This window comes from Lissotriton helveticus, chromosome 6, assembly GCF_964261635.1.
Source record: "Lissotriton helveticus chromosome 6, aLisHel1.1, whole genome shotgun sequence".
Taxonomy (NCBI): Eukaryota; Metazoa; Chordata; class Amphibia; order Caudata; family Salamandridae; genus Lissotriton; species Lissotriton helveticus.
In genome coordinates, this window is record NC_136067.1 from 809,894,706 (window position 1) to 809,920,168 (window position 25,463).

Consider the following 25,463-nt stretch of genomic DNA (forward strand, 5'->3'; position numbering starts at 1 on the left):
GTGTTGATACTGCTCCTTATGGTGTTGTTCGTCACCATTCCTTTTTCCAATTTCTCTGCTCTTTCGCACACGGTTCCCATACTCCCACAGTTTTGTCTGATGGCTCCGCGTTGTGGCGTGGAAAAATTCTCTGTAGAAAACTGACGTAGGCGCGCCGGGCAGGACTTATGTGACCTGGCTGACATCATATAGGCGGACAACGCCTGGGCGGAGTCGCGTGATTCCGTCCCCCCGGCGCGCAGGGTTGTTGAGGCAAAACTTTTTCCGGATTCAGTCTCACGCCGGGAGATAATTCTCCGTTAAGTAATCTGGGGCTAGAATTGTCTCTACCAGATACATCGTTACCGAAGGTATGTAACTCGTACATTTGAGGAAACTTTACTAACTGGCCTTTTAGCTCAACAACTGTGGTGGCACATAGTCGACTATGAGCACGTCCCAAGCCAGGCTGGTAGACTAAAAGAGACTAACCAAGAATCTACATGCTAATTAATTTTTTTTAACTTATGGACTAAGACTCTGAAATTATTTCCCCCTACATCTCAGACTTTTCCCATTCATTGATGCCAGGATATGCATCAAAACCCATCTCTTTACATTCTTCCTACCATCCTAGATTGCAGCCTTCCTTCGGTGCTTTCCTTCATATGCTTTCTGAGTTAGTGTTTATGACTTCATCTTCTCATATTAATTTGATTTCTAATTGTACATATCTGCATCTGTTTGTACCTTCACTTGTGAGCTATGTATGCTGGTGCTCTGTCCAGGGCTTCACTGTCATCTAGGGTCAGGTCTGCGCTTTAGAAACACTCCTAATGAAATACATGCAATAAAATTGAATGCTGAACCCATCCTTTAATGGTATTGGTTGTCTTGTTTGTCTAATGGAATGTCTGAATTCTTGGGTGACTCAACTTACTTGTAATGGACTGAGCTCTCTATGGCACTGCAATGGAAGCGGCAGACAGTGAAGGGAAGCTTTTGAAGAAATGGCAGTGCTAATGCACACTTGGGCTGAATTCTTATTAGGTGCTGTTGCTCAGATAATATCAAATAATGTTTGTCTCGCCATAACATAGAAGAAGAACTTGTCAACATCTGGTCAATTCAGGCTATTGCTGTTGTATTTTTCGTTTGTGCAGTGCTTGTTTCGATATTGCTCAGATCCTGTACATACGCGCTTGTACAGCGAGTGACCACATGCACTGTGATACAGCAGCACAAAGTGGACCCCAGATTTCCAGGTTAGGGGATAGAATGAAAATATCAGGGGGGAAAGGAATTAGGTGATGGAAAAGGTGTGGGTTGTAGCACATTGCTAGAAATAGACAATGTCAGTTTTGCCTGTGAATTGCATGGTCCACTGATAAATAAGCAATTGGTCACATTCTCTTATATAGTTAGAGTGAAAGGAGAGGAAAATGTGTTGTCATCAATTAACAGGTGATCAGATAATTGGATTCAGTAAATTGTGTCTCCAAGAAAAGTACTCAAAACAAGAGCAAGATTGTCAGGCACAGAGTGTAATCATGTCTTCAACAATTCAGGTCAGCAGAAGGTGTTCCTTTGACTTCCTGGGGGTGATCAGGTTCTCCATAGGGTGCTGTGATGTATGATATAAAAGACCGCAAAGAGATCAAGGAGGATGAATGTGGAAGACTGATGATTGTGGTTGTCTGTGTTAGGAAGTTATGTTGTGGTAGATATTTCTCAGTTGGAACTATGTTATGTATGAGAGGAGTGAATGATGGCTGCAAAGAATTGGTGAAGAGGATAAGAACCATTGAAGGTAGATAAGGCATGCCTTGTTGAGTAAATCAAAATAGCTACAAGATCCAGGCACAGTAGTGGTGGTTTGGCAAATAATTTACATCTGGATATTGGGGAAGCATTGTAGGGTGGTGTGCATAGTGACATTCATGTGAATGAGGGAGCAGTTGGATTGGGTGTGATGTATGAATGGGCATTTAAAGGAGTCGGTCAAAAGCATGATTGTTGTAGTTTCCTGCCGAAGTGGATATTGGAGATGTGAATCTTCTTAGGGCGTGAGCATGAGAATTTGAGTTTGGCTTTTGGTGTTCAAGTTTGAAATTCACTCTTGACGCATAATTGCCTCGGGTGAACATGTAGTCTTAATCATGGATATAAATAAACCATACAAGGTTCCTAGGCCTTCGGCATTTGATAAAAAATTACTAGCAGATATGGATTATATTAATCACATGAAAATATGGTCCCAGGCCTTTTTTGATGCCAACAGATATAGTGCATCAAGGGGAGCGGTTTGGGATAGCTTCAAGGCAGGACTAAGAGGAGAGACCATAAGCTATACTACTCGGGTATGGAAAAAGATTATCAGGGAAAGGGAATCATTGATGGGAAAGTTGAGTGATGCAGAGACACAACACAGACAAGATATAATTCTAGGGGTTCAATCTGTCGAGAGTCTACATAGAGTAAACTCCCTAAAAGCAGAGATCCAGAAACAACTAGCTATAAAGGCGGCAGCAAATTATCAAGCACAGAGATCACGCCTCTACGAAACTGCGGAGCAAGCAGGCAGAGCACTCGCCCTACGAATTTGACAGGTGGCTAGTAAGAACACAGTGACACAAATTGAATATCAGGGCCAAATATATGACAAATCAGGTGAAATTTTGGAGGCTTTCAGGAAATTCTTTCAAGAACTATATCAGGAGGAGGCGGGTGTAGAGGCTCCTAATATAAGTTGGCTAGACATGGGTAGCAAGTTAAAACAGGCCCACATCGAATCTTTGGAACAAGATATCACTATGTTGGAGGTATTTGAAGCCCTACAGGATCTGGCAGGCGGAAAGGCTGCGGGCCCGGACGCTATTCCGTTAGAGTTGTATAAAAGCTTAAGGGAGGAAACAACACCGATGCTTTTAGATTTATTTAAAGGCGTCATGAATACAGGCATAATACCCGAGTCCTGGCAAGAAACCAACATAGCGATCTTTCACAAAAAAGGGAAACCAAAGACTGACCCTGGTTCCTACAGACCAATATCTTTGATTAACAGCGATAACAAGCTATATGCAAAAATTATGGCTGCACGCATGGGGAGGATCATTGCGTCCTTGGTTTCCCCCTGGCAGCATGGGTTTATCCCAGGAAGGGGTACCACAGATCATATTAGGAGAGCTATGACTTTATTTGACATCGGAGCTGCTAGGGGGGAGGAGGTCGCAATGATCCTCCTCGATGCGGAGAAGGCATTCAATCGCGTCAGATGGGGATTTCTATGGAAGGTTCTGGAGGCAAGGGGGTTCGGTCCTAGATTCTGCCAATCCATTCGGGCTATGTATTCATCACCTATGGCAAGAATCCAATTAATGGGTGAAAGATCTGGTAAGATCAACATAACAAGGGGTACGAGGCAGGGCTGTCCATGTTCACCAATCCTTTTCGCGCTTTATATAGACCCCTTAATTAAACAAATCATGAACAGTGTGGCCATTAAACCAGTACTCACTAATGGGTTTCAGACTAAACTTCTCGCGTATGCGGATGACTTAGCAGTTATCACCAAAGACCCAGAGTCAGCTATGAGGGAAGTAGTTAATATAACTGGTCGGTTTGGAGATGTGTCGGGTTACCGATTAAACGCGGACAAAACACAAGTACTATGCTCTAAAAAAATAGACAAGTTGGATGTTAGATATGTAGACTCAGTAGTTTATTTGGGCATAATAATAAACGCAGAACCGGGTAAAATAATTAATGATAATTATATACCGCTTATGCATTCGATGGAAACAGAATTAAAAAGAATGGATTCACTACAGCTGTCATTAATTGGGAGGGCTAACGTTATAAAAATGACAATGTTTCCTAAGGTTCTTTATAAATTAAGGTCAATCCCATTCAAAATTGATGAGAAGATTATTAAGAAGATCGAGGCTATATTCATGAAATTCTTGTGGCAATATGGCAAAATAAGGCGATCAAACAGATATATGTCACTACCGCAAGAAAGAGGAGGGCTGGGATTGCCAGATATAAAGAGCTATCATTTCACATGTCTCCTCACAGACATGGCAATCCTATTCCATCCGGGGGGCCCAACCCTCCGGCAGGCGGTGATACCATCAATTTTTCAGCTACTGGTGGGAAGTGAAGCAGTAGGGCTCTTATTAAGGAGAACCCAGAGGAGTTATTACAAGAAATTTGGGTATAAGACGCTTGAAGATGTATGGTATATGTGGAAAACTGTTAAAAAAAATTCTAGATATACCCACCTTTTATCATAGTACACCACTCTGGAACTCAACCCTTTTTCCAAACCTTAGCAGGGATGGAGCGTGGCGACACTGGGAGAGTCAGGGTATTGTGGAGCTGGGGCAAATAATGATTAGAGATCAATGTAGAACACTTGAAGAACTTAGGCAACACTATGTATTAGAAGGTTATCAAGAATTTAAATACCTTCAGATTGTCAACAGAATTAAATCAATTAGGCCATGTATCACTTTATCTGAAAGAAACAGGTTAGTATTAGATTCCTTACCTTAGAATATCCCCAGGCGTCAGTCTGGATCCGGAAACTTTTGCGTAGCAGTACCCCTGCGCGTCGGTAGGCGTCGTCTGCAGGTGTCCCCTGCGGCTCCGCGTCGTCGGCGTCGTGCGCCGTGATGACGTCGCTGGAGTATATAGACGCCGCCTCCGCGCGCTGACGTCAGTTCTTCTTTTTTCCGCGCCAGTTAGCGCAGATCCGAAGAGCAGTACTCCGGTCTTTTGACCTAGTTTTGTTAACTTTCACTCTTCTTCAAGGTGCCGGTAGGATGCCCGGGTTTAAGAGTTGCGACGGGTGCGACCGAATGATGTCGGTCACCGACCACCATCGACTCTGCCTCCGGTGTCTGGGCGCGGACCACGACGTCGAGTCTTGCGTCGACTGCCGGGCCTTGACTGGTAAAGCTAGACGGGAGCGGTCCCGCAAGCTGCTCGAACTCCGAGTGTCGGCCCCGCGTCGAGAGCGGTCCCGGTCCGGTCGGAGGTCGAGGGAGCGGTCGAGGGAGCGATCGCGGAGCCGCCATGAGCGCTCCGGGAGTCGCCACCATTCCTCCGGTTCATCAGGTAAGCGTCACAAGAGGTCGGGCGTCATCATCGTACCCCCGACTCCCCCCGACGCCCGCGTGATGCGGCCGGGGGTTCGGGTGGCCCCACCCCCGCGGCCCCGCGTGGGTCGCCGGCGCCGTCTGCCCCATACCCGTCGGTCCCTGGGGAAGGCGCGTCGCGCGAGGAGATTGAGGCGTTCCTCATGGCTATGAGGGCGATGTCTCCTCCGGCGGGGCCTACGGCGCCTGCGGGCCCGTCGGTCCCGTCTGGGAGCCCGAGCGGTTCGGGTGCACCTGCCCCGACGCCGCCGAGTGCTCCGGCCCCGGCGCCGGCGGCGGCTCCGGCCTCGGCGCCGCTGGGCCCTTCAGGGTCGTCGCCGGCTGGTCCTCCGGCCTCCCCGGCGCCGATTCCGTTGGGGCAACCCGTGGTGCCGCCTCCGCGCGGCGCCGTGACTCCGCCGTCGGTTCCGGCCGGCATCGGGTCCCCGGCGCCGCGCGGCGCCACCCCCGATCCCTCTCTGACTCCGGACGCGGAGTCGGACCGGCGTCGTCCGACGCCGAGTCCGGCGCCGTTGGGGCCCATTGGCTCCGAGGAGCCGGTTTACATCGTCGACTCGTCCTATGGCGATGAGGACGAATATGGAGAGGGTTGGGAGGGGTCTGAGGACCCTTTGTCACGAGCCTGCCAGTATGACGTGGACTGGGTAGGTGACTTAGGTGAGGCCAGTGGTCTGGACGAGTCGCCCAACCCTGGGTTTGTCTCTCCTTCCCCTGTGGCGTCGGAGGCGGGGGCTGCCTATTCGGTGGTCCTGATGAGGGCTGCCAAGGCTTTGCGCCTTGAGCTCCCCGTCGCTAAGGTGAAACCTAACATCCTCACCGAAGTATTTAAGCCGCAGTCGTGCCCACAGGAGCCTCTGCTGCCATTTAATGAGGCCCTGACGGATGTCCTTTTGGGCACCTGGTCCAGGCCCGCTTCTGGTGCACCGGTTGACCGGAACGTTGCCAGGCGTCACCGTCCGTGTTCGGACGACCCTGCCTTCCTTTCCACCCATCCCTCCCCGGAGAGTCTGGTGATCCAGGCCTCCACTTCCCAGTCCGCATTCCCGTCGGCTCCGCCCGATCGGGAATCGAAGCGATATGACCAATTTGGCAAGAAGGTCTTTTCGTCTTTGAGTGCTGGACTGCGGTCTTGTAATACCGCATGCCTCTTGGGCCGCTACACCCACTCTCTGTGGGACACGGTCGCGGAGTGTCTGCCGCAGTGCCCGCAGGAGGTGCGGGACAAGCTCAACCAGGCCTTGGTTGAAGGCCGGGACGCGGCGAGGTATTCGATTAGGTGTGGTCTTGACACGACCGACTCGCTGGGACGGGCTATGTCCACGACGGTGGCGATTCGTCGCCATGCTTGGCTGAGATCCGCCAACTTCTCGCCGGATGTCCAGACTGCCCTCATGGACATGCCTTTCGATGGCAGTCACCTGTTCGGTGACAAGGCGGACAACGCGCTTGAGCGCTTCAAGGACTCCAGGGTCACGGCCAAGTCCTTGGGTCTTTCGACCCAGCGCCAGCAGCAGGGTTCGTTTCGCCCCTTTCGTGGCCAAGGAAGGGGCGGTCCCACGCGTGCTGCCAGCCACGCGCCGCAGAACGCTCCCCAGCGCGGTGGCGGCCGTGGTTTCCGCCGTGGTGGCGGTAGAGGGCAGCGGCGAGGTCAGTCCACACCTCCCCCCGCTGCAGCCTCCAAATCTTCCTAGTCCGAGCTTTCGGGCCCATGTGACGCCAGTGGGTGGCAGGGTTCGTCATCACCACTCCCACTGGCGCGCGATTACATCGGACAGGTGGGTGCTGCAGCTCGTCCGAAGGGGCTACTCCCTCCCCTTCGAGTCCACTCCTCCAGCCATGCCACCGCAGAACCACCGTGTGTCGGGGGACCACTTGACACTTCTGCAGGAGGAAGTTACGGCCCTCTTGGCCAAGGGGGCCATCGAGCGCGTTCCTGGGCCAGAAGTAGGGTGTGGTTGCTACTCCCACTACTTTCTGGTGCCCAAGAAGGACAAAGGGGGCCTTCGTCCTATCTTGGACCTACGGGACGTCAACGGCTTCCTCCGGAAGGAGAAGTTCAAGATGTTGACTTTGGCTCAGGTCTTGGCTGCTCTAGACCCACAAGACTGGATGGTAGCGTTGGACTTGCAGGATGCGTATTTTCACATCCCCGTCCTGCCGGCCCACCGGCGTTACCTGCGGTTCACGGTAGGCCACGAGCACTTTCAGTTTATCGTGCTCCCATTCGGCCTTACCAGCGCCCCACGGGTGTTCACGAAAGTGATGGCGGTGGTCGCAGCTCATCTGCGCCGGTTAGGGGTTTCAGTCTTCCCCTACCTCGACGACTGGTTGTTGAAGGCGGGCTCGCCCCAAACAGTCGTCCACCACCTTCAGATGACGGCAGACCTCCTGCACGAGCTGGGGTTTTCCATCAATGTGCCGAAATCACACCTGTGTCCCTCTCAAAAGCTCCTTTTCATCGGAGCGGTTCTCGACTCGGCGCAGTTTCGGGTTTATCCTCCGGAACGTCGGGTCCGGGATATTCAGGCTCTGATTCCCATCTTTCAGCCATTGTCCTGGATTTCGGTCAGGTTGACGCTGCGGCTTCTGGGGCTGATGGCCTCCTGCATCCTTCTGGTGCATCACGCCAGGTGGCGGATGCGGGCTCTGCAGTGGGACCTGAAGTTTCAGTGGGCCCAGCGTCAGGGCAACCTGTCCGACCATGTCCTGATCTCGGAGGGCACTGTGCGACAGTTGCAGTGGTGGCTTACGGACCGCGATTGGGTCAGAGGCAGATCCCTCTCCCTTCCCCAACCGGAGCACGTGGTTGTGACGGACGCGTCCCTCCAGGGCTGGGGTGGCCACTTGGGAGAGGCGGAGATCAGAGGCATCTGGTCTCCAGCGGAGTCCCGGCTCCATATCAACATGTTGGAGCTGCGGGCGATTCGCCTAGCACTGAAGGCATTCCTCCCCTTTGTCAACGGGAGTGTAGTGCAGGTGTTCACGGACAACACCACCGCCATGTGGTACTGCAACAAACAGGGCGGTGTGGGGTCGTGGACCCTTTGCCAGGAGGCTCTGCGCCTCTGGCAATGGCTGGAACGTCAGGGCGTGACTCTGACGGTTCAACACCTGGCAGGTTCTCTGAACGCCAGGGCGGACGAACTCAGCCGTCGGTGCTCGGTGGATCACGAATGGCGTCTGAACTCGGACGTGGCGAACGGCCTCTTTCAGCAATGGGGAGAGCCTTGGTTAGATCTATTCGCCACAGAAGAGAACGCGCAATGTCATCAGTTCTGCGCGTTGGAGTTTCCAAGACGGCACTCGCTCGGCGACGCCTTTCGGCGCGAGTGGAGCTGCGGTCTGTTGTACGCCTTTCCGCCTATACCACTTCTGCCCAGAGTGCTGAAGAAGATCAGGCGCGACCGGGCCCAAGTTATCCTTGTGGCTCCGGACTGGGCTCGAAGATACTGGTATCCCGAGCTACTCAGCATGTCAGTCGGTCCCTCGATCCGCCTGCCCCTTCAGGAGGACCTTCTGTCGCAGCAGCAGGGGACGGTCCTCCACCCGAACCTGTCCAGCCTCCACCTCCATGCGTGGAGATTGAGCGGCGACAGTTGAGGCCATTCGACTTGCCTCCTGAAGTCTGTGATGTGATTCTGGCAGCCAGGCGTCCCTCCACAAAGTCGGTATACGCCTGCCGGTGGAAAAGATTTGTGGCATGGTGCACAGCAAAGGCTGTGGATCCCCTTTCTGCCCCTCTTTCCGAGGTTCTCCTCTTCCTTCTTTCTCTTGCCCAGCAGGGCTCTGCTCTGGGCACTATCAAGGGCTACCTTTCTGCCCTTTCCGCCTTCTTAAGGCTACCTGATCAGCCATCCTTATTCAAGTCCCCTATTGTACTGAGATTCTTGAAAGGCATCACGCACATGTATCCTCCTGTTCCGTTCGTGATGCCTCAGTGGGACTTGAACCTCGTTCTGACATTCTTGATGTGCGCTCCCTTTGAGCCGCTTCATTCCTGTCCTCTCCGTCTTCTCACTTTAAAGACGGCCTTCCTGGTTGCCATCACCTCTGCCAGGAGATTGAGTGAGCTCCAGGCTCTTTCTGTTAAACCTCCTTTCTTGTCCGTCCATCCTGACAAGGTGGTTCTTAGGACTAGGCCTTCTTTTCTGCCCAAAGTAGTTTCTGCTTTTCACATCGGGCAGTCCATCACCTTACCCTCCTTCTTCCCGCCTCCGCATCCTTCAAAGGATGAAGAGCGGCTCCATCGTCTGGACCCAAAACGTGCGCTTTCATTTTACATGGATCGCACACGCCAGTTCCGGGTGGATGACCAACTGTTTGTTGGCTATGTGGGTGAGAAGAAGGGAAGGGCGGTACAGAAACGAACCTTCTCTCGGTGGGTCGTCCTGTGCATCAAAGCATGCTACTCTTTGGCTCGGAAGGAGCCTCCTGTTGGGCTGAGGGCCCATTCCACTCGGGCCACGGCGGCTACTACTGCCCTGGGCCGGGGAGTCCCTTTGCAGGACATTTGCCAGGCGGCTACGTGGGCCTCGCTGCACACCTTTGCGAGGCACTACTGCCTGGACAGTCAAGTCCGGAGGGATGGCTTCTTTGGCCGTTCGGTCCTCCAGGACTTTCTGGTGTAGGTTTGTATTGGTTCGCAGACCCACCACCGGGGTTGGTATTGCTGGGGTATCTATTCTAAGGTAAGGAATCTAATACTAACCTGTTTCTTTCAGATGAACAAGTTACTTACCTTCGGTAACGATATATCTGTAAGAAACAGTAGTTAGTATTAGATTCCTTACCGCCCCACCCGTCCTCCCCGTTCTGCGAACTGATACCTAGGGTTAAGGACATCCCTTTCAGGGCCCTAGTTTCAAATGGCACCAGTGTTAGTTCTCACATGGCTCTGCGTGTTCTGGCGCGGAAAAGCTGTGTGCAAAGAACTGACGTCAGCGCGCGGAGGCGGCGTCTATATACTCCAGCGACGTCATCACGGCGCACGACGCCGACGACGCGGAGCCGCAGGGGACGCCTGCAGACGACGCCTACCGACGCGCAGGGGTACTGCTACGCAAAAGTTTCCGGATCCAGACTGACGCCTGGGGATATTCTAAGGTAAGGAATCTAATACTAACTACTGTTTCTTACAGATATATCGTTACCGAAGGTAAGTAACTTGTTCGTTAAGGAGATATGAATTATTCGAGTATCTGAAGTCGGGGGGTCACAGAATTAGGGAGATATATAAAATATTTATTGAAGCATCAATGGATGATATGGGTAAAATGGAAGCTGCCTGGTCCAAAAAATTGGGGGATCCAGAAGTTGATCTTGATAAGGCTCTAGCTATGGATAAAAGGTTTCTGCGCTCCTCGAATCTTAGGGCCCAACATTATAAGACTTTATTCAATCTATACTATACGCCGGAAAAATTATTCTCCTAGGGTAAAGCGGCAGATAGCAATTGTCCCAGATGTGGAAATGGTTCAGCTGACATCATACATATGTTCTATGGCTGCAAAAAACTAAAAAGCATTAAAACTGAAATAGAGCGGTTTCTAGAGGGGCTGCTAGATGTCAAAATTAATCTATCGCCAGCCCTGATAATAATTGGATGTGATGTGAAACTAAATATGCGCATTGAGGCCGAAGCTTTAGTTTTCATCTCTGTAGCAATCCTTAGGATCCTAATTAGCGCAGCTTGGAAGGATATAGAAGCACCTACGTTTCAAATGTGGATGTGTAGAATGTTGGGTATTCATAACATTGAGGAAGCACTATATGAATTAAAGGGAGTCAAGACAAGGGAAATGGGTACGCGACTTTGGGCCCCAGTAGCTGCCTGGAGGGCAGCTAGAGTGTAAAAATGAATGACTCATTGGTATTGTAGTTATTTAATTTGTCCATTATTCTTTTTACTGATGGTTTATTTCTATGTATCTATGTATGTATCTATGTATGTATTGATGAATTTGTAATTTACTGGTAAGACCTCTCATTAAAAAAAAAAAAAAAAGAACATGTATTCCTCCATTAAAACCAATTTCCGTCTCCACATCTACTCCACAGTCCAGACTCGGGGTTCTCATAAGTAGACAAACTCACTGGTTTCACTTTGGGTCCAAGGATGGACACAGTCGCCTACATCTCCATTCCTGAATTTATATCACCCAAATCATGTAACAATGTTCTGACTCCCCTCTGATAAAACAAAAGTGTGTTCTAATGTTGAGCTTGTTACTCTGTAACCAACTCTCTCTGACTCCAGGTGTTTCTGGATAAAGACATGTGAATCATGTTGCACACCTGCTTGAATGATGTAGCATACATGGGTCAGTTTCCAAATCATAAAATAGGGCTTGGTTAGCACAAACACAAAGATCTTAGGTGATGTGAACAAAAAAGAATGAGGGCAAGCCACCAGTATATCTCAGACTGTCCCTATAGAGCCAGAAGCATTTTTATATCCCTTGTGGCAGAGTATCCCCATCCAGTACAGCTTAAACTCTTACTTACAGAACGTACCATTGAGATATCCAAATAAGAATATCTGATGTTCTTGTGATCACCCTGAAGTAGAATATATGATAACTGCTGTGACACAACTAAAGGGGTTGATTTGGAGCCAAGGAGATGCAGTTGAAACATAGAACTGAATAGGTGAAGGGGAATTGATGAAAGCATGGTGATAAGACTGCTTCATCAGGCCATTGGTTACAAAGAAGTCAATGAGTATACATAGGGGAATGAAACTCTTATGGTAGGAGTGCAAGTTGTAGGTTAAGGACGTTAAGACCCATACCTGATATTATGGATGACCACTGACTATGTAAATTATTCCCATTTAGATTTATTTTATGAAAATGTACTTCATTTGGCTATTACACAACTCTAACATGGATGCAGCCCTCCTGGGCATAGATTGGACACCCATGACTTTGACGTTTAATAGTGAGATAATGCATGTTTTAATTATGGCAAAATCAGATGCCATATTTTCTTATTTATTTTTGGCAAATAAAATAACTGGACATTGTAAAATAAAGGAACAGGGATGAGGAAATACGCACATATCGTTTTACTGATAAATCTATACAGCACACAAACGTTAAAATGTGCGGAAATGGCATCACCTAGTATATTGATTTGTTTTGCTTGTATAAAAATATTTGTTCCCACTACACTTCAGAATTACAAATGTGCTTCATTTATGCTTTCCTAATTCTAACATATTCCAAACATTTGCACAGTTCATTTACAGACATTTACATTTTGCTGTGTGCTAGAAAAAAAACGTTTTCTTTCCCTGCACCCAGCAAGATTGTCCGATAAATCCTCTCACTTTGAAGTTAGAGAAAAGTAAACACCAAACTCCCCCCTCCCCCCCCCCCCCCCCCCGACTGAGCTCGACATTTGACCGCTGTCTTTGAACACACAGCATATGTGACAAGAAAGAACGAGATTTATGGGTCTGTTTACAGAAAGTGAGCAGTCGTGGAGGAATATAGTAAACAGGCGATGCTCATTGGGAGAGATGGAGACATGCTGGAAGCCTAAAACAAATAAAGCCAGCAAATAGAAAGCCAGAATATTGGAGTAACAAAACACAAAGCCAATTGCAAGCAATGAGCGGAATGCATTCCCTTAGATGCTTTCAGAATGCCCACAAGAAGTCTTTTCGCAACCAGACAGCTGTGATGTCTGGTAGTCTACTACTTAAAAATGGGGTAACCATTTCGTGACAAGCCTTTGGTGGTTAACTCCTTTTGTTACAGCAACAGCTTACTGAGAAAAAAGACATCCTCCAGTTTACTATTATTGATTGTGCTTCTTTTTCCATTGATCTAGTTACTATAACTTGGATGACGTGGACCATGATACTATAAACAAGTTCCTCTCACAACTTGTGGAGAAGTCCCTTTTTGACCTGGAATCTTCATACTGTATTGAAATCGGAGAGGTATGACATTTCAAGTAAAAGAGTATTCAGATGTGTTGTGTTTTTTTTCACTTGCCTTTATTTAAATCTTTGTTGGATCTTAAATTAATTATCATTATCACTCCATTCTTCAGGTCTCAAGTCATACTCCCACCAGCAAATCGGTGAGGCTACCAAACTCATTATCTGAGTTGAAATGCAGATGAAATTAACCCCTCAGTAGTGGAAATGCCAAAATTAATAAATGTAAACTTGAGTATTGCAATTGTATTCCACAAAGCAGAAAATACAAACAAAATATTAATTAATTGTACTAAACATTACACATTCTAGAGCAACATTTTAAAGTGAAGTTTGAAGGTTTTACTGACACATGGATTAGTGATAATAGAGTTATGAAATAACCCATGCAGAACTCCTATTCAAATGATCCTGCTCTGATATCATTGTGATATTGCACTTTTAGCAGCATGAAGTAGCCCTGCATCAACATTAAATTGTGCCATCTCAGTATATAATGCCCTCACAAAAGTTATTACACTGGTCCCACATATGTCATGTCATTCACCTCTACAGCTTGAGTCAAGAAACGTCCTGTGTAGCAATACAAATAAAATTCAGAAGCTGACAAGCGAATTTACTATTACACTGCTCTGTAAAACCTGATGTCATCATTCATCTAATACTCTGTAGAGTCTGTTTCCATTATGGCATTGATACTTTGTTCTTGATAGGCTCACATCATTTTTGATGGAGATAAATCAAACTATGAATATTCTTCCTCTTTTCAGACAATCCCAGTGGATTTCCCCACTGTTTGTCTTATGTATTAAATATTTCCATCATTTGTTCCATAATTTTTGATAATGATCAGACAAACATGATGTCTTTGCCTACTGCCTATGTCCTTGCCTACTGACTGTGTGCTGCAATTGCTGAACCAATTCTTTGCCTTTTAGACCCAACACAGCCTCTCTAATTATTCACAGTTAAGTTGACTGTGGTGCAGATATGACCATAACCTGTCTGAGAGGATTTTGGCCATTGAAGATCTAATATCCCATTTGCACCTAGAGGGCAAAGCCTCGGCATGGTACTTTTAAAGCGTGATCAGTTGCTTCCTCCCGCTTGTTGTGAGGTGAAGGTTTGAGAGGCTAGATACAACTCTTCTTTGAGTGGAATCGACAAACAGAATAATGGGCAATACAATTGTAAGTTCTGTTATATTTCCTGTCAGTTGTGTTTGGCAGGCCCTAGATTTGGCTCCCCAACAGAGGTACCAGGTCATATTATTTTTAGAAGTAACGAATAAGGGACAGAAAGGAGATGATTTGAGAGGGGGAGACAGCTGCAAACCTGTGATGGGAGAATCTGAATAAATAAATGATGCCCTAAAATGAGCTTTGTACAGAGAAAATAGAGTATGGCCCTGTGGGGCATCAGTAGTTACAGGCTAGGGGTGGAATCGGTGAAGGACTAAGGCAAAGGAGAGGATTTGGTCTGTCTAGTATGAGTCAAACCAAGAGGATATTATCTGTGAAGCCTAGGGTTCAAGCTGTGCTAGAAGGTTGTTGTGGTCAACATTGTTAACAGTGTAAAGGAATGTATTGGGTTCAGGTGAGGAAGAATACGAAGTTGGGTTAGTGCCCAGGTGTTTACACAGTTGAAGAGTTGTGCATCATCCTCAAAATGTTTTAAGCAAGTGGCTGACCATAACAGTCTTGAAGCAGGGAGGGTGGTTGGTCGCCTGCTATCAGTTGGCAGGCTGAAATAGTCAGTGATATGCGGTTCCTCAGTCCATCTTCATACCTCAGACCCCTGAGTAGTTCCCTGACACTCTTTTGATATCCCAGCTAAGGCAAGTCTCATTCCTGCTCTCTTTTGGCTGCAAGAAAGCTGGTTGTGGACCTTTCCCTTTAAAATCCATGTTGCAGGATTGTGGCATGTACAAGTTACCTAAATCATGCCCAACAAAAATAGTAAATAATTCCTATAACGCATCATATTCCGTCCACGCCACCAGAGAGAGTACCAAAATTTCAGTTTTCCTTCTAGTTGTGCATGACACGGGCTTCCTAACAGAATTGTTTTACTCTGAGCTTGCCAGATACATGTGGTGCTCAACTCCTTACTATCATCCACAGTTTTAGATAGGGGGCTAGAATGTACAAACACCCTCTTTTTTAAAAACTTGTTTTTATTGAAAGCACTGCTTCAGAGAACATCATACACATTTGTCATGTATATATTACATTATAACAATGCTTTTGTTGTGATTAATTTATCACATGACTTTACATTATCATCTCCACTCATGTGGTAGATTACTATACACTGCAGTGTGTTTTGAGTTTAAACGATAACCGTAGAACATAAACAGAAAAACAAAAACAGCAAATTAAAGTAAGATATACCCTCCTGCCCCCTCCACCCTCCCCTGGCAGCAACCGGCTACATCACTGTTCATTATATGGGCAGTCAGGCAATTGGCAGAACTAGTTTAAGGCTTGTGTGAGAGGGCTATTGGAGTGTTTCTGCGTTGAGTACCAGTGAATTTTGGGTAGATGGCATTGTAGGTACGATGTCATTATCATCGCCGCAGACACTTCTGTTAACATTTATCCCCATCAGTCAGATCTCTCTCAGCATTCTCGTCCATACAAACAACCTCTAGCTAATAAAACTACAGCTCCACTTCAGCTGTTTTCATTTTCAGACCTTCTACCCATTGAAAGTAAAGGGCCATGAATTGTCCTGTTCATACTCTTCTTCTCAAAAGGAAACAATGTTCCTCACTTCACCCAGACATTTCTGAAACTGAGCACCTGGTTCCATTAGTGTTTATTGATACTATTTATGCTACAGAGCAGAAAAAATGGGATGAGTCCTAACCAAGACTTGTGTCTCTCTTGCCATTCCAGTTTATTATTTTAACCCAGTTTTTTGTCCCCTGGATGAAGCCAATTTTTATACATCAGTGCTGCTGATTCTTGAAGAGACAAATATCTGTAGGACAACAGGGTGAGTTTTTGTATTTGGTGATTGGTGATAACTCCATGTTACACCAAAGAAGTAAATGCTGCCCTTACATGGGGTATTTCTCCTAATGTTTTTTCTAAAGAAAGCGATTCCTATACAACATACATTTTCAAACATATTTGCTAAGGCCATACATTTTAAAGACAGAAAAAAACTTTAAGATGTGGCACAGAACCAAAGAACATTGTTTCTGTGGATAATCAAATTATGTACATTGCCTTAGGTTTGGATCCATAGTCACCCAGTCTGAACAAGCCTTACCTTCAGATTCTGACTCTTAATAGAGTCTGATCTTAACATTACTTACCCCCATATTCACCCGGAAACTGAAGACCTACCTGCTTTCCAAGTTACTCTCCAAAGTTAGCTTACCTTTCATACCTAATCATTTGTTAGTCTTTAATCTCAGGTGCTCCATAAATGCTGCATTTCACCAACCAGAATGTATACCTATGTCCTTGAAGAAGTGAGAACTCATTTAACAATTTCTTGTACTTCTTATAGTGCCTTATACTAAGAGCTGTACAATGAAAGGAAAGGTACAAAGATAGGGTACACTATGGTAGAAACAGCTTACAGCCACATGATCAAGGTAGATTTGATACTACCAAGAGCTGTTCATTCAATGGGCTTTAAAACAAAGGTAACTTTGCATGCATGTCTACTGTGAGCAGGGAGCTCATTCTGTAATGTAGGCGTAAGAAGGAGAATTGAAAGAAAATGTGATGAGGTACAAGGGAAAAGTATTGGACAGGGAAGCAGAGGAAATAGTTGAGAACAAGTATAAAGAGATAAAAAAAGAGCGCTGGGGACCAGTGTGGAGGGACATTAAAAGACAAGGCAAAGAAAAGGAAACTTCCATATAGAGATGGAAGAAATGAGTGAAGAGGAGTACGATGAGGGGAGTGTATGACAAAGAAGAGGAAAAAAAACACAAGTTTTTAAAGGTGTGACAAAGGACTGTGATATATTTAGGAAGATCAACAAAGAGGGAAACCATAATTAAGACAAAAAGGCATTCCACTTGGTGCAGTATAAGGGAATACAAGTTTTTATTTTGTGGAAGCAGATTCATGAAACAGAGGAAAAAATAGTGAATAGTTGAACACGAAACCCATATTGCAGCCAGGGGAAGAAAAAGTCAACTGAGTTGGAAGGAAGGAGATTGACAGAGAAGGTGGAATAAGCAAAGAAGCAGGAAAAAGGCGGTTTAGGATTGAATTCAACATAGTGAGACAACATCTACCTCTCCACAGGGTGCAAGGCAGATATTCAAGCAAAAGATGAAAATTATTTTGTAGTTTTCTGTGTAAAAGTGTAAGGCACCTGGACACCCAGCATGCCACTTGCCAGTGGCATCCAGTGCCTGCTTGTTGCTGCCTGATCCAGCTGCTGCTTTTTGACCAAGTGACACCACCGCTGCCCAGATTTTCCCACCCGGGATTTTCCCGCTCACCTTTCTTCCTGCCAACAAAAGCCCCTCCCACACCAAGACCTATTTAATGCAGGCTGCAACGCGACCGCATCAGTAGGCACTTGGACACGTGGCTTGCCACTTACCAATAGCCTCCAGTTCCTCAAACCAGGCTGAGGACTTACGATCAACTACAAAAACACAATCAACTGCACCACCTCCACAGACTCGGACTCCAACCTCATGGAACACCTCAACTTCAAAATATGAACGTACTACAACGCCACCCTTAAGCGAACCCTAGCCTACTGTCCCCAAGGCACAGAGCGAAATTCTGCAACAACATTACAGACTTCATCGCTCCCCTCCATCAGATCAACCAGCTACATCCTCCCTGGGGACCTCATTTTCCATTTGGAAGACACCACAGACCCTGGCTCCACGGTGCTCGAAAGCCTCAAGAAACTCATTCACACAACTATTCCAGGGACCAACCCACAGAGCAGGCCACACTCTCAAATGTATTTTCTCCTCCAACAACAGGATCGCCACCAACCACACAAGCCTGCTAACATTGTTTGACTTCTACATCATACATTTAAAGATACCCATCCACCAACCCACCCCACCAGAAAAACCCAAAGCACCGTTGAGACATTGGGGCAAAATATCCAAAGAAAACTGGACCAAGACCCTGCAGTAACGCCCATCCAACCACACCTGAAACCTCGATGTCGACACCAAGCTTTTCAATAAATGGTTCGAAGACTGCACAACCGCACCTCTCCCACCAGAAATGACCTACAAAAACAACAAATGACACAACTGGTACACAATCAACATTAGGGAGTCCAAGCACCACTGCAAACAATTTGTGAGAAAAGGGAGACTCACAAAAAGACCTCTTCAAGATCCACATACAAAGTCGCCCTCAATCTCTGCCACCAAGAACTACGAGAAGCAAAGAAAAAGTCACTAACTCTCAGCTCAAACAATGGCAGAGAACTCTTCACCATCGCCACGGAGTTCTCCAATCCTGCAGTTGCCAACAATGACGTCATCCCCTCTCAAGCACTCTGCAACAAACTCTCAAACTTCTTTGAACAGAAGATTGCCAAGATCTTCAACACATTTGACCCAAAGCATACCGATACAAAGTCCCCCTACCAGCCAGACACTTCCTTAATCACCAAACAGCAACTAAGCAACTGGTAGCCCCTCTTTAACGAAGAAACCACTGCCCTGATGAATACCATCCTCTCAGGAGACCCCTCAGAACCATGCCCCTATGTCATATACAGCCTTGGAAGAACCATTGTCTCACTGCTATCTTGAACACTTCCATAACCACCACCACCACCTTTCCATCTTGCTGGAAAAATGTATAAGTGAACAACCTATTGAAAAAACCAACAGCGGACTCCAACTGCTAAGGGCTACAGACCCATCTCGCTCCTGCCTCTTCAACTAAAGTCATTGAGAAAGTCATTGTTATCCATCTTGCAGACCACCTAGAACTACATCAAATCCTGCACAGCTCTCAATCAGGCTTTCGCACTAACCACAGCACAGATAAAGCCCTCATGGCAGCCACAGATTGTATTAGAAACTTCCTCGACCGAGGAGAAACTGCAGCACTCATCCTCCTAGACCATTCCTGCAACTTTCAATACAGTCTCCCACAAGTCACACATCAGAAAGCTTCAGCACGTGGGTATCTGCGTACCGGCCCTCAAGTCGATATCGTCCTTCCTCACAGACAGAAGTCAATGAGTTAGACCTCTCCCCTAAATCTCAGAACCCAATAAACTCATCTGTGGAGTCCCTCAAGGATTATCTCTCACCCCAACACTCTTCAACATCTACATGATGCCTCTCGCGGACATAGTCAGAGCCCACAGCATCAACATAGTATCCTACGCCGATGACACTCGGCTCATTCTCTCCCTTACTCACTCAACCAGCACCGCCAAAGCAAACTTCACCAACTGCATGAGCAACGTCGCTGCTTGGATAAAAAACAACTGCTTCCAGCTTAACACAGACCAAACCGAAGTCCTAATCTTTGGCAAAAATCATTCCCCTTGGATGCCTGTCAGTGGCCCTCCGAACTTTGCCCCTCACCCACCCCTGCGGACCAAGCCAAGAACCTTATGAATCATCCTGGACACCAACCAGACAGATTAATGCTGTCTCCTCATCATGCTTCCACATCCTGCGAATGCTATGCAGGTTTTTTGAGTGGATCCTACTGAACACTAGACAAACAATCGCCCGAGCTCTTATCACAAGTAGACTTTATTACAGCGATGCCGTTTACATCTGAATCTCAGCCCATGCCCTACACCAACTCCAAAACAACCAGAACGCCGACTCTAGATTTATCTGGAACATCTCACAAAATAACCACATCTCGCCACACCTGAACAATCTCTACTGGCTCCCAGTTCAGGAAAGATGCAAGTTCAAGTTACTCACCCACACCTACAAAGCTCTCCAAAACACCGGTCCAGCTTATCTTAACCACTGCCTCAACTTCTCCCAACCAACCAAACATCTTCGATTTTTGTCCTAGCCAAGAGCACACCTCCCTCGCATCAAGACCACGAGAAGCGGAGGACGCTCCTTCTCCTATCTTGCAACCAAGACCTGCAACGACCTCCCAATACACCTTAGAACCTCACCCCTCCTCATGGACTTCTGAAAAAACCTCATGACATGGCTCTTCCAGACAAAACGGGCATGATCTACTTCTCCCTCCTCAGGCATGCCCTACGCACCACCACCTCCCCAATGCAGGCCACCTAATAATAAAGGAGGTGGGGGGGCCCTACGGCCCCCCACTTGGAGCCATTAATGGCCCTGTGGACTGCCACGCCCAGGGTGGGCTCCTTATGTCCGTGGGTGCCCACCCCCGGGACATAGCTGTTTGCTCTAGCTTGGCGTGAGCTTTGAAAGCTCCTGCCAGGTGAGAGCAAACAGTAAGTCCTCTCCCAGCGGATGGGCGCAGCAAAAAATTACTTTTGATCTGTTTTGTTGCCCGCTGTTAAGCAGGCAGGAAAACAGATGAAAGGATTGCTCCCACATGCAGGGAGCCCCACGTTTTTGCCTCCTGCTGAAGGCGGGGACCCAGCAGGGACCGCAGGGGCAATAAGGCTCCCCACATGGTCCCCAACACTGCACACTGGTTGCCCTGGGTGGGCTCCAGGGCACCCAGCATCCAGCGGCCAGCACCACTCCCCTTCTGTAATAGAACAAAGTAGCACTTACTAATTAAACAATAGAAAGTACTCCAGTTGGGTAGACATTTCAGCGAAATTAAACCTCAACGGGAAGTACTTACAAATATAAATATAGCAGGTGCCCCAGTTGAAGCTCTACTAGTGTAAAGCACACATGATTCTAACTTCTTGGGCTTGGCGAAGGCAAAGCAAGTGTGTTTCCTCTCGTATTCCACGTTGAAAAACTATTGGAAATCCTTAATGGATGAGAATGCATTATTGATCTATTGGAGTGAAATCTGAACTGTAGTGACTCCGAGTGGTTTCTTTTATGAGTTCTCCTGGTGATAGCAGAGTCCATGGTTCTCCCTGTTAATTACATTGAGTATGCAAATGCCCAAAATCATCTGCAAGCTCCACCTGTTTGGCCCTCCCCCATTTTCTTTAGTAGTGTGCTAAGGTCTTTCCGCCTTTCCCTACTTTGATGGACAGCTTACCAAAAGGCCCCCAAGTGCGTTTCCTGCAGATTTTAGAGACACTTTCTTGATGCAGAGGAATACAATGACATCTACACCAAACAAAGAAGCACTTCATAAAGTTAAGAGGATGTACCCTTGTTTGGTGGAGATTCCTCTCTTTGTAGTCTTGTCCTCTTCTCTAGCAAGGATTTGTGTTAGCACAGATTTGTGGATCAAAACCTCAAGAAACAATCACATTTCCGAAATGACAGGTACAAAAGGTAACTGGAGACATTTGCTTATGGTCCATTACGCAGTTATAGTGTAGATTATGCACTAGCTGTTTACCCAGAGAGGTAGCACTTACTAATTAGCCAATACCAAGACATTTTATGCAAAACTGTGGATTCTTGTTGGGTAAAGGGACAGGTAGAGTTCCATTCTGGCCAGTCACTCACACAGCTACTGACAAAGACACTCAGACTCCCACTAAGCCACTCTCACAATACATTCACACACCCATACAGCCACTCACACACCTATAGTCACTCACACACTCATACAGTCAGTCACACACCCACTCAGACCCATACAGTCACTCACACACCCACTTACAGACCCATACAGACACTCACAGACCCATACAGCCACTCACACACCCACTCACCGATCTTCCCAGCCACTCACACAGGTTACAGTAAGGAAATACAATTTTAAAAACCTTTGAAATTAACTGAAAGAAGCCATAGATTACAAGGAAGTTATAGTTAGCAAATATAATTTGAAAATCCCTAAAAATTCACTGAAAAAAAACAAAGGTTACAGGACGTTGTAGTTAGGCGCAGATTTTACACATACAAAACCATAGAAATTTAGCTGTTAAAATTACCTGAGCTAACTATACCTTACGCACCCGCAATGCACTGCTTATGACATCTCGTATTACATCTCTGATGACATGGTCATTGACATCACTGATGACAACTCAAATGACTTCACTGATGACATCATCCACAGAACCACTCACACATATGCTCACACACCCATACAGCCGCTCACACACTCATACTCGTAATCATTTAAAGGGAGAACCTTGAACTCTGCTCTCGGCAGGATAGGGCAGGAAAGGACTCACTTGTCACAGTCACATACAGATTATGCTCCAATAGATCAACAATGCATTCACCTCCACAAACCATTTCAGATCTTTTTTTCAAAATGGAAAAACAGACTTGGTTTGCCTTCGCCAAGTCCAGGAGTTAGGATCATAAGTCCTTTACAGAAGTGGAGCTTTGTTGGGGGCACCTGCTATGTTTATATGTGTAAGTGCTTACTCTTGTGTTACATTTTTGTGAAACTAGCATCAGGGCCAGATTGGCCCAGGATACCCCATCGCCTGGGGCCTGGCCATGACTTAATGCGGGACGGGGACTACTCGGACCATAGCAGGAGCGCCGGCCTGGAGTGGGCATCCCGGGCCATAGCTGAAGCTGGCCCTGTGGAGGTCCACAGGGCCATTACTGGTACCAGGAGGGGCTCCATGAGGCCCCCCTCCTCTGTTGTTCATGGGCTGGCCTCAGGTAAGTGGTAGTCCGCAGGATCTTATGTGGGCCAGGAAGGGGGGCCGCGTGGCCTCCCTCCCTCTTTTTTTTTTTTTAAAAGGATAATTTGCCCTGGGGGAGGTAGTGGCCTCTGAGGCACAGCGGGGTCCGCGCAGCCCCCCTTAAATATAAACAGTAGCCCCGCGTAGGTTGTGGTCCCGGGGCACAGGAGGGTCCGCTTGCCCCTGCTTAGTGTCGACAGGAGGCGGTGGTCCCAGGTCCAAGGGGATCGTGCGGCCTCCTCTGTGTATTTTTAAATTGAGAGCCCTTGGGAGGTGGTGCCGGGACTGGGGGGGTCCACGCAGCCCCCCTGCATTTATATAAACCAGAGCCCCGGGGCATAAATAAGGCCCTTGATGGGGGCGCCATGTGCCCCCTCCTTATTTTATTTTATTTTATTAAACTATGCATGCCCCCGGGACCTGCCCCACCCTGGAGACTGACCTTGTTTTTTTTTTTAATTCACTGCGTTAGTCGCAAAAATCTCAGTGAATTTTTAAAATCGAAGATATACAATTGTAGATTTCTGGCAAACTACTGAATAGATTTACACAAAGTAACTGAAAGCGTGATCTGCAAACCAATAGCTGCCTTTCTGCCAAATTCGGTGTAATTCTGTCCAACAGTTCGGGCTGTAGTAGTGTTCAAAGCCCCTAAGGGAATTAACATGGCAAATACCGTTTTTTTCACCCTCCTATTTTCTCAGCCCCCACTTGATGGATCACTCCGAAACTTTCCATGAACAAGACCTCACTTGACACTATAAATATATTTATTAGTAGTTAAGGGAATAGTACAGAGTTAAAAAATTTAAGAGACGTAGAATAGATTTTTGGGGGCACTGACGTGTACTGGATGGGTGTTGGGACGGGAACGCACTCTGCTGGTAAACTGACAAGTACTCCTTTTCTGAGTGCCCGAATTCAATTGAAACTGGTATCCTGACTTTTATTTTGAGCTTGGTGTCGCACTAATCTTGCATGTATGCAGAGTCCTAGCCTTCTGCCTGGCAATGCAAGGTCAAGGACCTCTCATATGACCTGGAGGGACGCACCAAGGATGCCCTATAGTAGGCAGTGCACTACTGTCCAAGGTCTGAAAACACAGCGATCCCCTGCTTTCGCCTGCAGTGTAAATACAAATTTGTGACAGTATAATAATAACAATCCACTGCTAGGTCTTTTGATTCAGTTTAATGCTCTTCTTGTATATGGTTATTCATAGCCTTAGCCTTAGTCAACACATGTTTCGTCGCGTCTCAGGGTAGTGAACAGCGACTTCTTCAGGGCTAAGAAACACCCAAATGTGCACTTAGGCTACAGTTGGTATGAGACAATTACACTTGTTGGCAATATCCCACTGTGACCGGGTGTCAAAAAGATCTTGATTCATGTTTCCTAGTTGAAACAGTAGAAACCCATGCAAACGTGCATAGACCTGCTCGATGGTCAGTGGTTAGGTGACCTGATAGGGATCATAGATTATGCATTGAGTCATTTTTAATTGAACACATTAGTGACTATGCAGTGAGTCAAGTGCGTGACTTCATTAGGAAAAACTATAGCAGTGCTATAGCGGTGCAGGTAATAACCTCCCTTTAATGTTGCCCAATGTTTAGTGAATTGCTAAGAAAAATGGGGGTACCTAAACTCCTGTGAATCAGGTCCTGAGGAAATACGAAAAAAAGAAAACAGAAATAGAGGTATTATAACTCTTAGAAGTTACTCCAGCGGGGAATTGGGTAAGGAATAGGTGTATGACAGAACAAACCTCCGTTTTAGTTATAATTCTGTCCCGAAGGATATCAAAATAATGTGTCTCTATGTACAGAGATCAATCGATATATCGTTGCGCCTCATACGTGACCGTCCTTGTCCAATGTGCACGATATTTTTGGGCTGTTGCCAAGTGATGGTTCTAAGAATCAAAAAAGATATACAGGTTCACTTATCACCTTCCTGAGGATAATTACGAAGAGCATGTTTCAACAAACAACTTTGTAGAGTAATGATGAACCCACGTACCTCGTTATAGGTATTGCGTGTAATCAAATATTATGATTTTGGTTGTCCGATTATCAGATGCTTTCTTTCTTAGCGTAAAGGTTCCAAGACACCAGCAGGTATATTGCTGTTGCGTGTTGCCCGATCCTAGACAAAATTCGGAGCTCAAAAAACAAACAGGAAAAGGGAACGAGTAAGGAAATGTCATATATATTATGTAAATTGAAACAGTGCACTTTTAAAGGGCAAGCATCCTCTACAGGGAGGCTTGTGACTAGAGCTATGAGTACATAGGCTCCCGGGAAGTGCTTGCTGGCAGCCGCTCTGATTCCGAATCCGTGTGTGTGCTGGATGGCATCAGTGCCTCGCTGGAAACTCGTATTTAAATAGGCGTAATGTAAAAATAAACCAACCACCAACTGTGTAGTAGAAACAGTTTTGAATAGTGGGTAGCCCAGGACGTAGCCACTTTAGAGAAACACATTGTGTAGAATTAATATGGACAAGGAAGCCAAAGAGCTCTTTAGCAACCTTAAGAAGGGACTCACAATAGACTCAACTACTAAAAGATGAAACCCACAACGCAGTGAGGGTCTGAGAAGCAAGTTTATCTGGTTAGAAAGACTCAAAAAGATCGAGCTGTCAAAGTGGTGGGATGG

The 25,463-nt window shown here is 46.7% G+C and overlaps 1 protein-coding gene across 1 annotated transcript in view; it reads left to right on the forward strand.

Moving 5' to 3' along the window:
* Positions 1 to 25,463, forward strand: part of ASCC3 (activating signal cointegrator 1 complex subunit 3) — a 2,002,173-nt gene that overhangs the window by 1,742,139 nt on the left and 234,571 nt on the right. Inside the window, exon 35 of the mRNA XM_078648375.1 lies at positions 12,978 to 13,089. Coding sequence (XP_078504501.1) covers positions 12,978 to 13,089 — 112 coding nt within the window. The remainder of the gene's footprint in view (positions 1 to 12,977; positions 13,090 to 25,463) is intronic.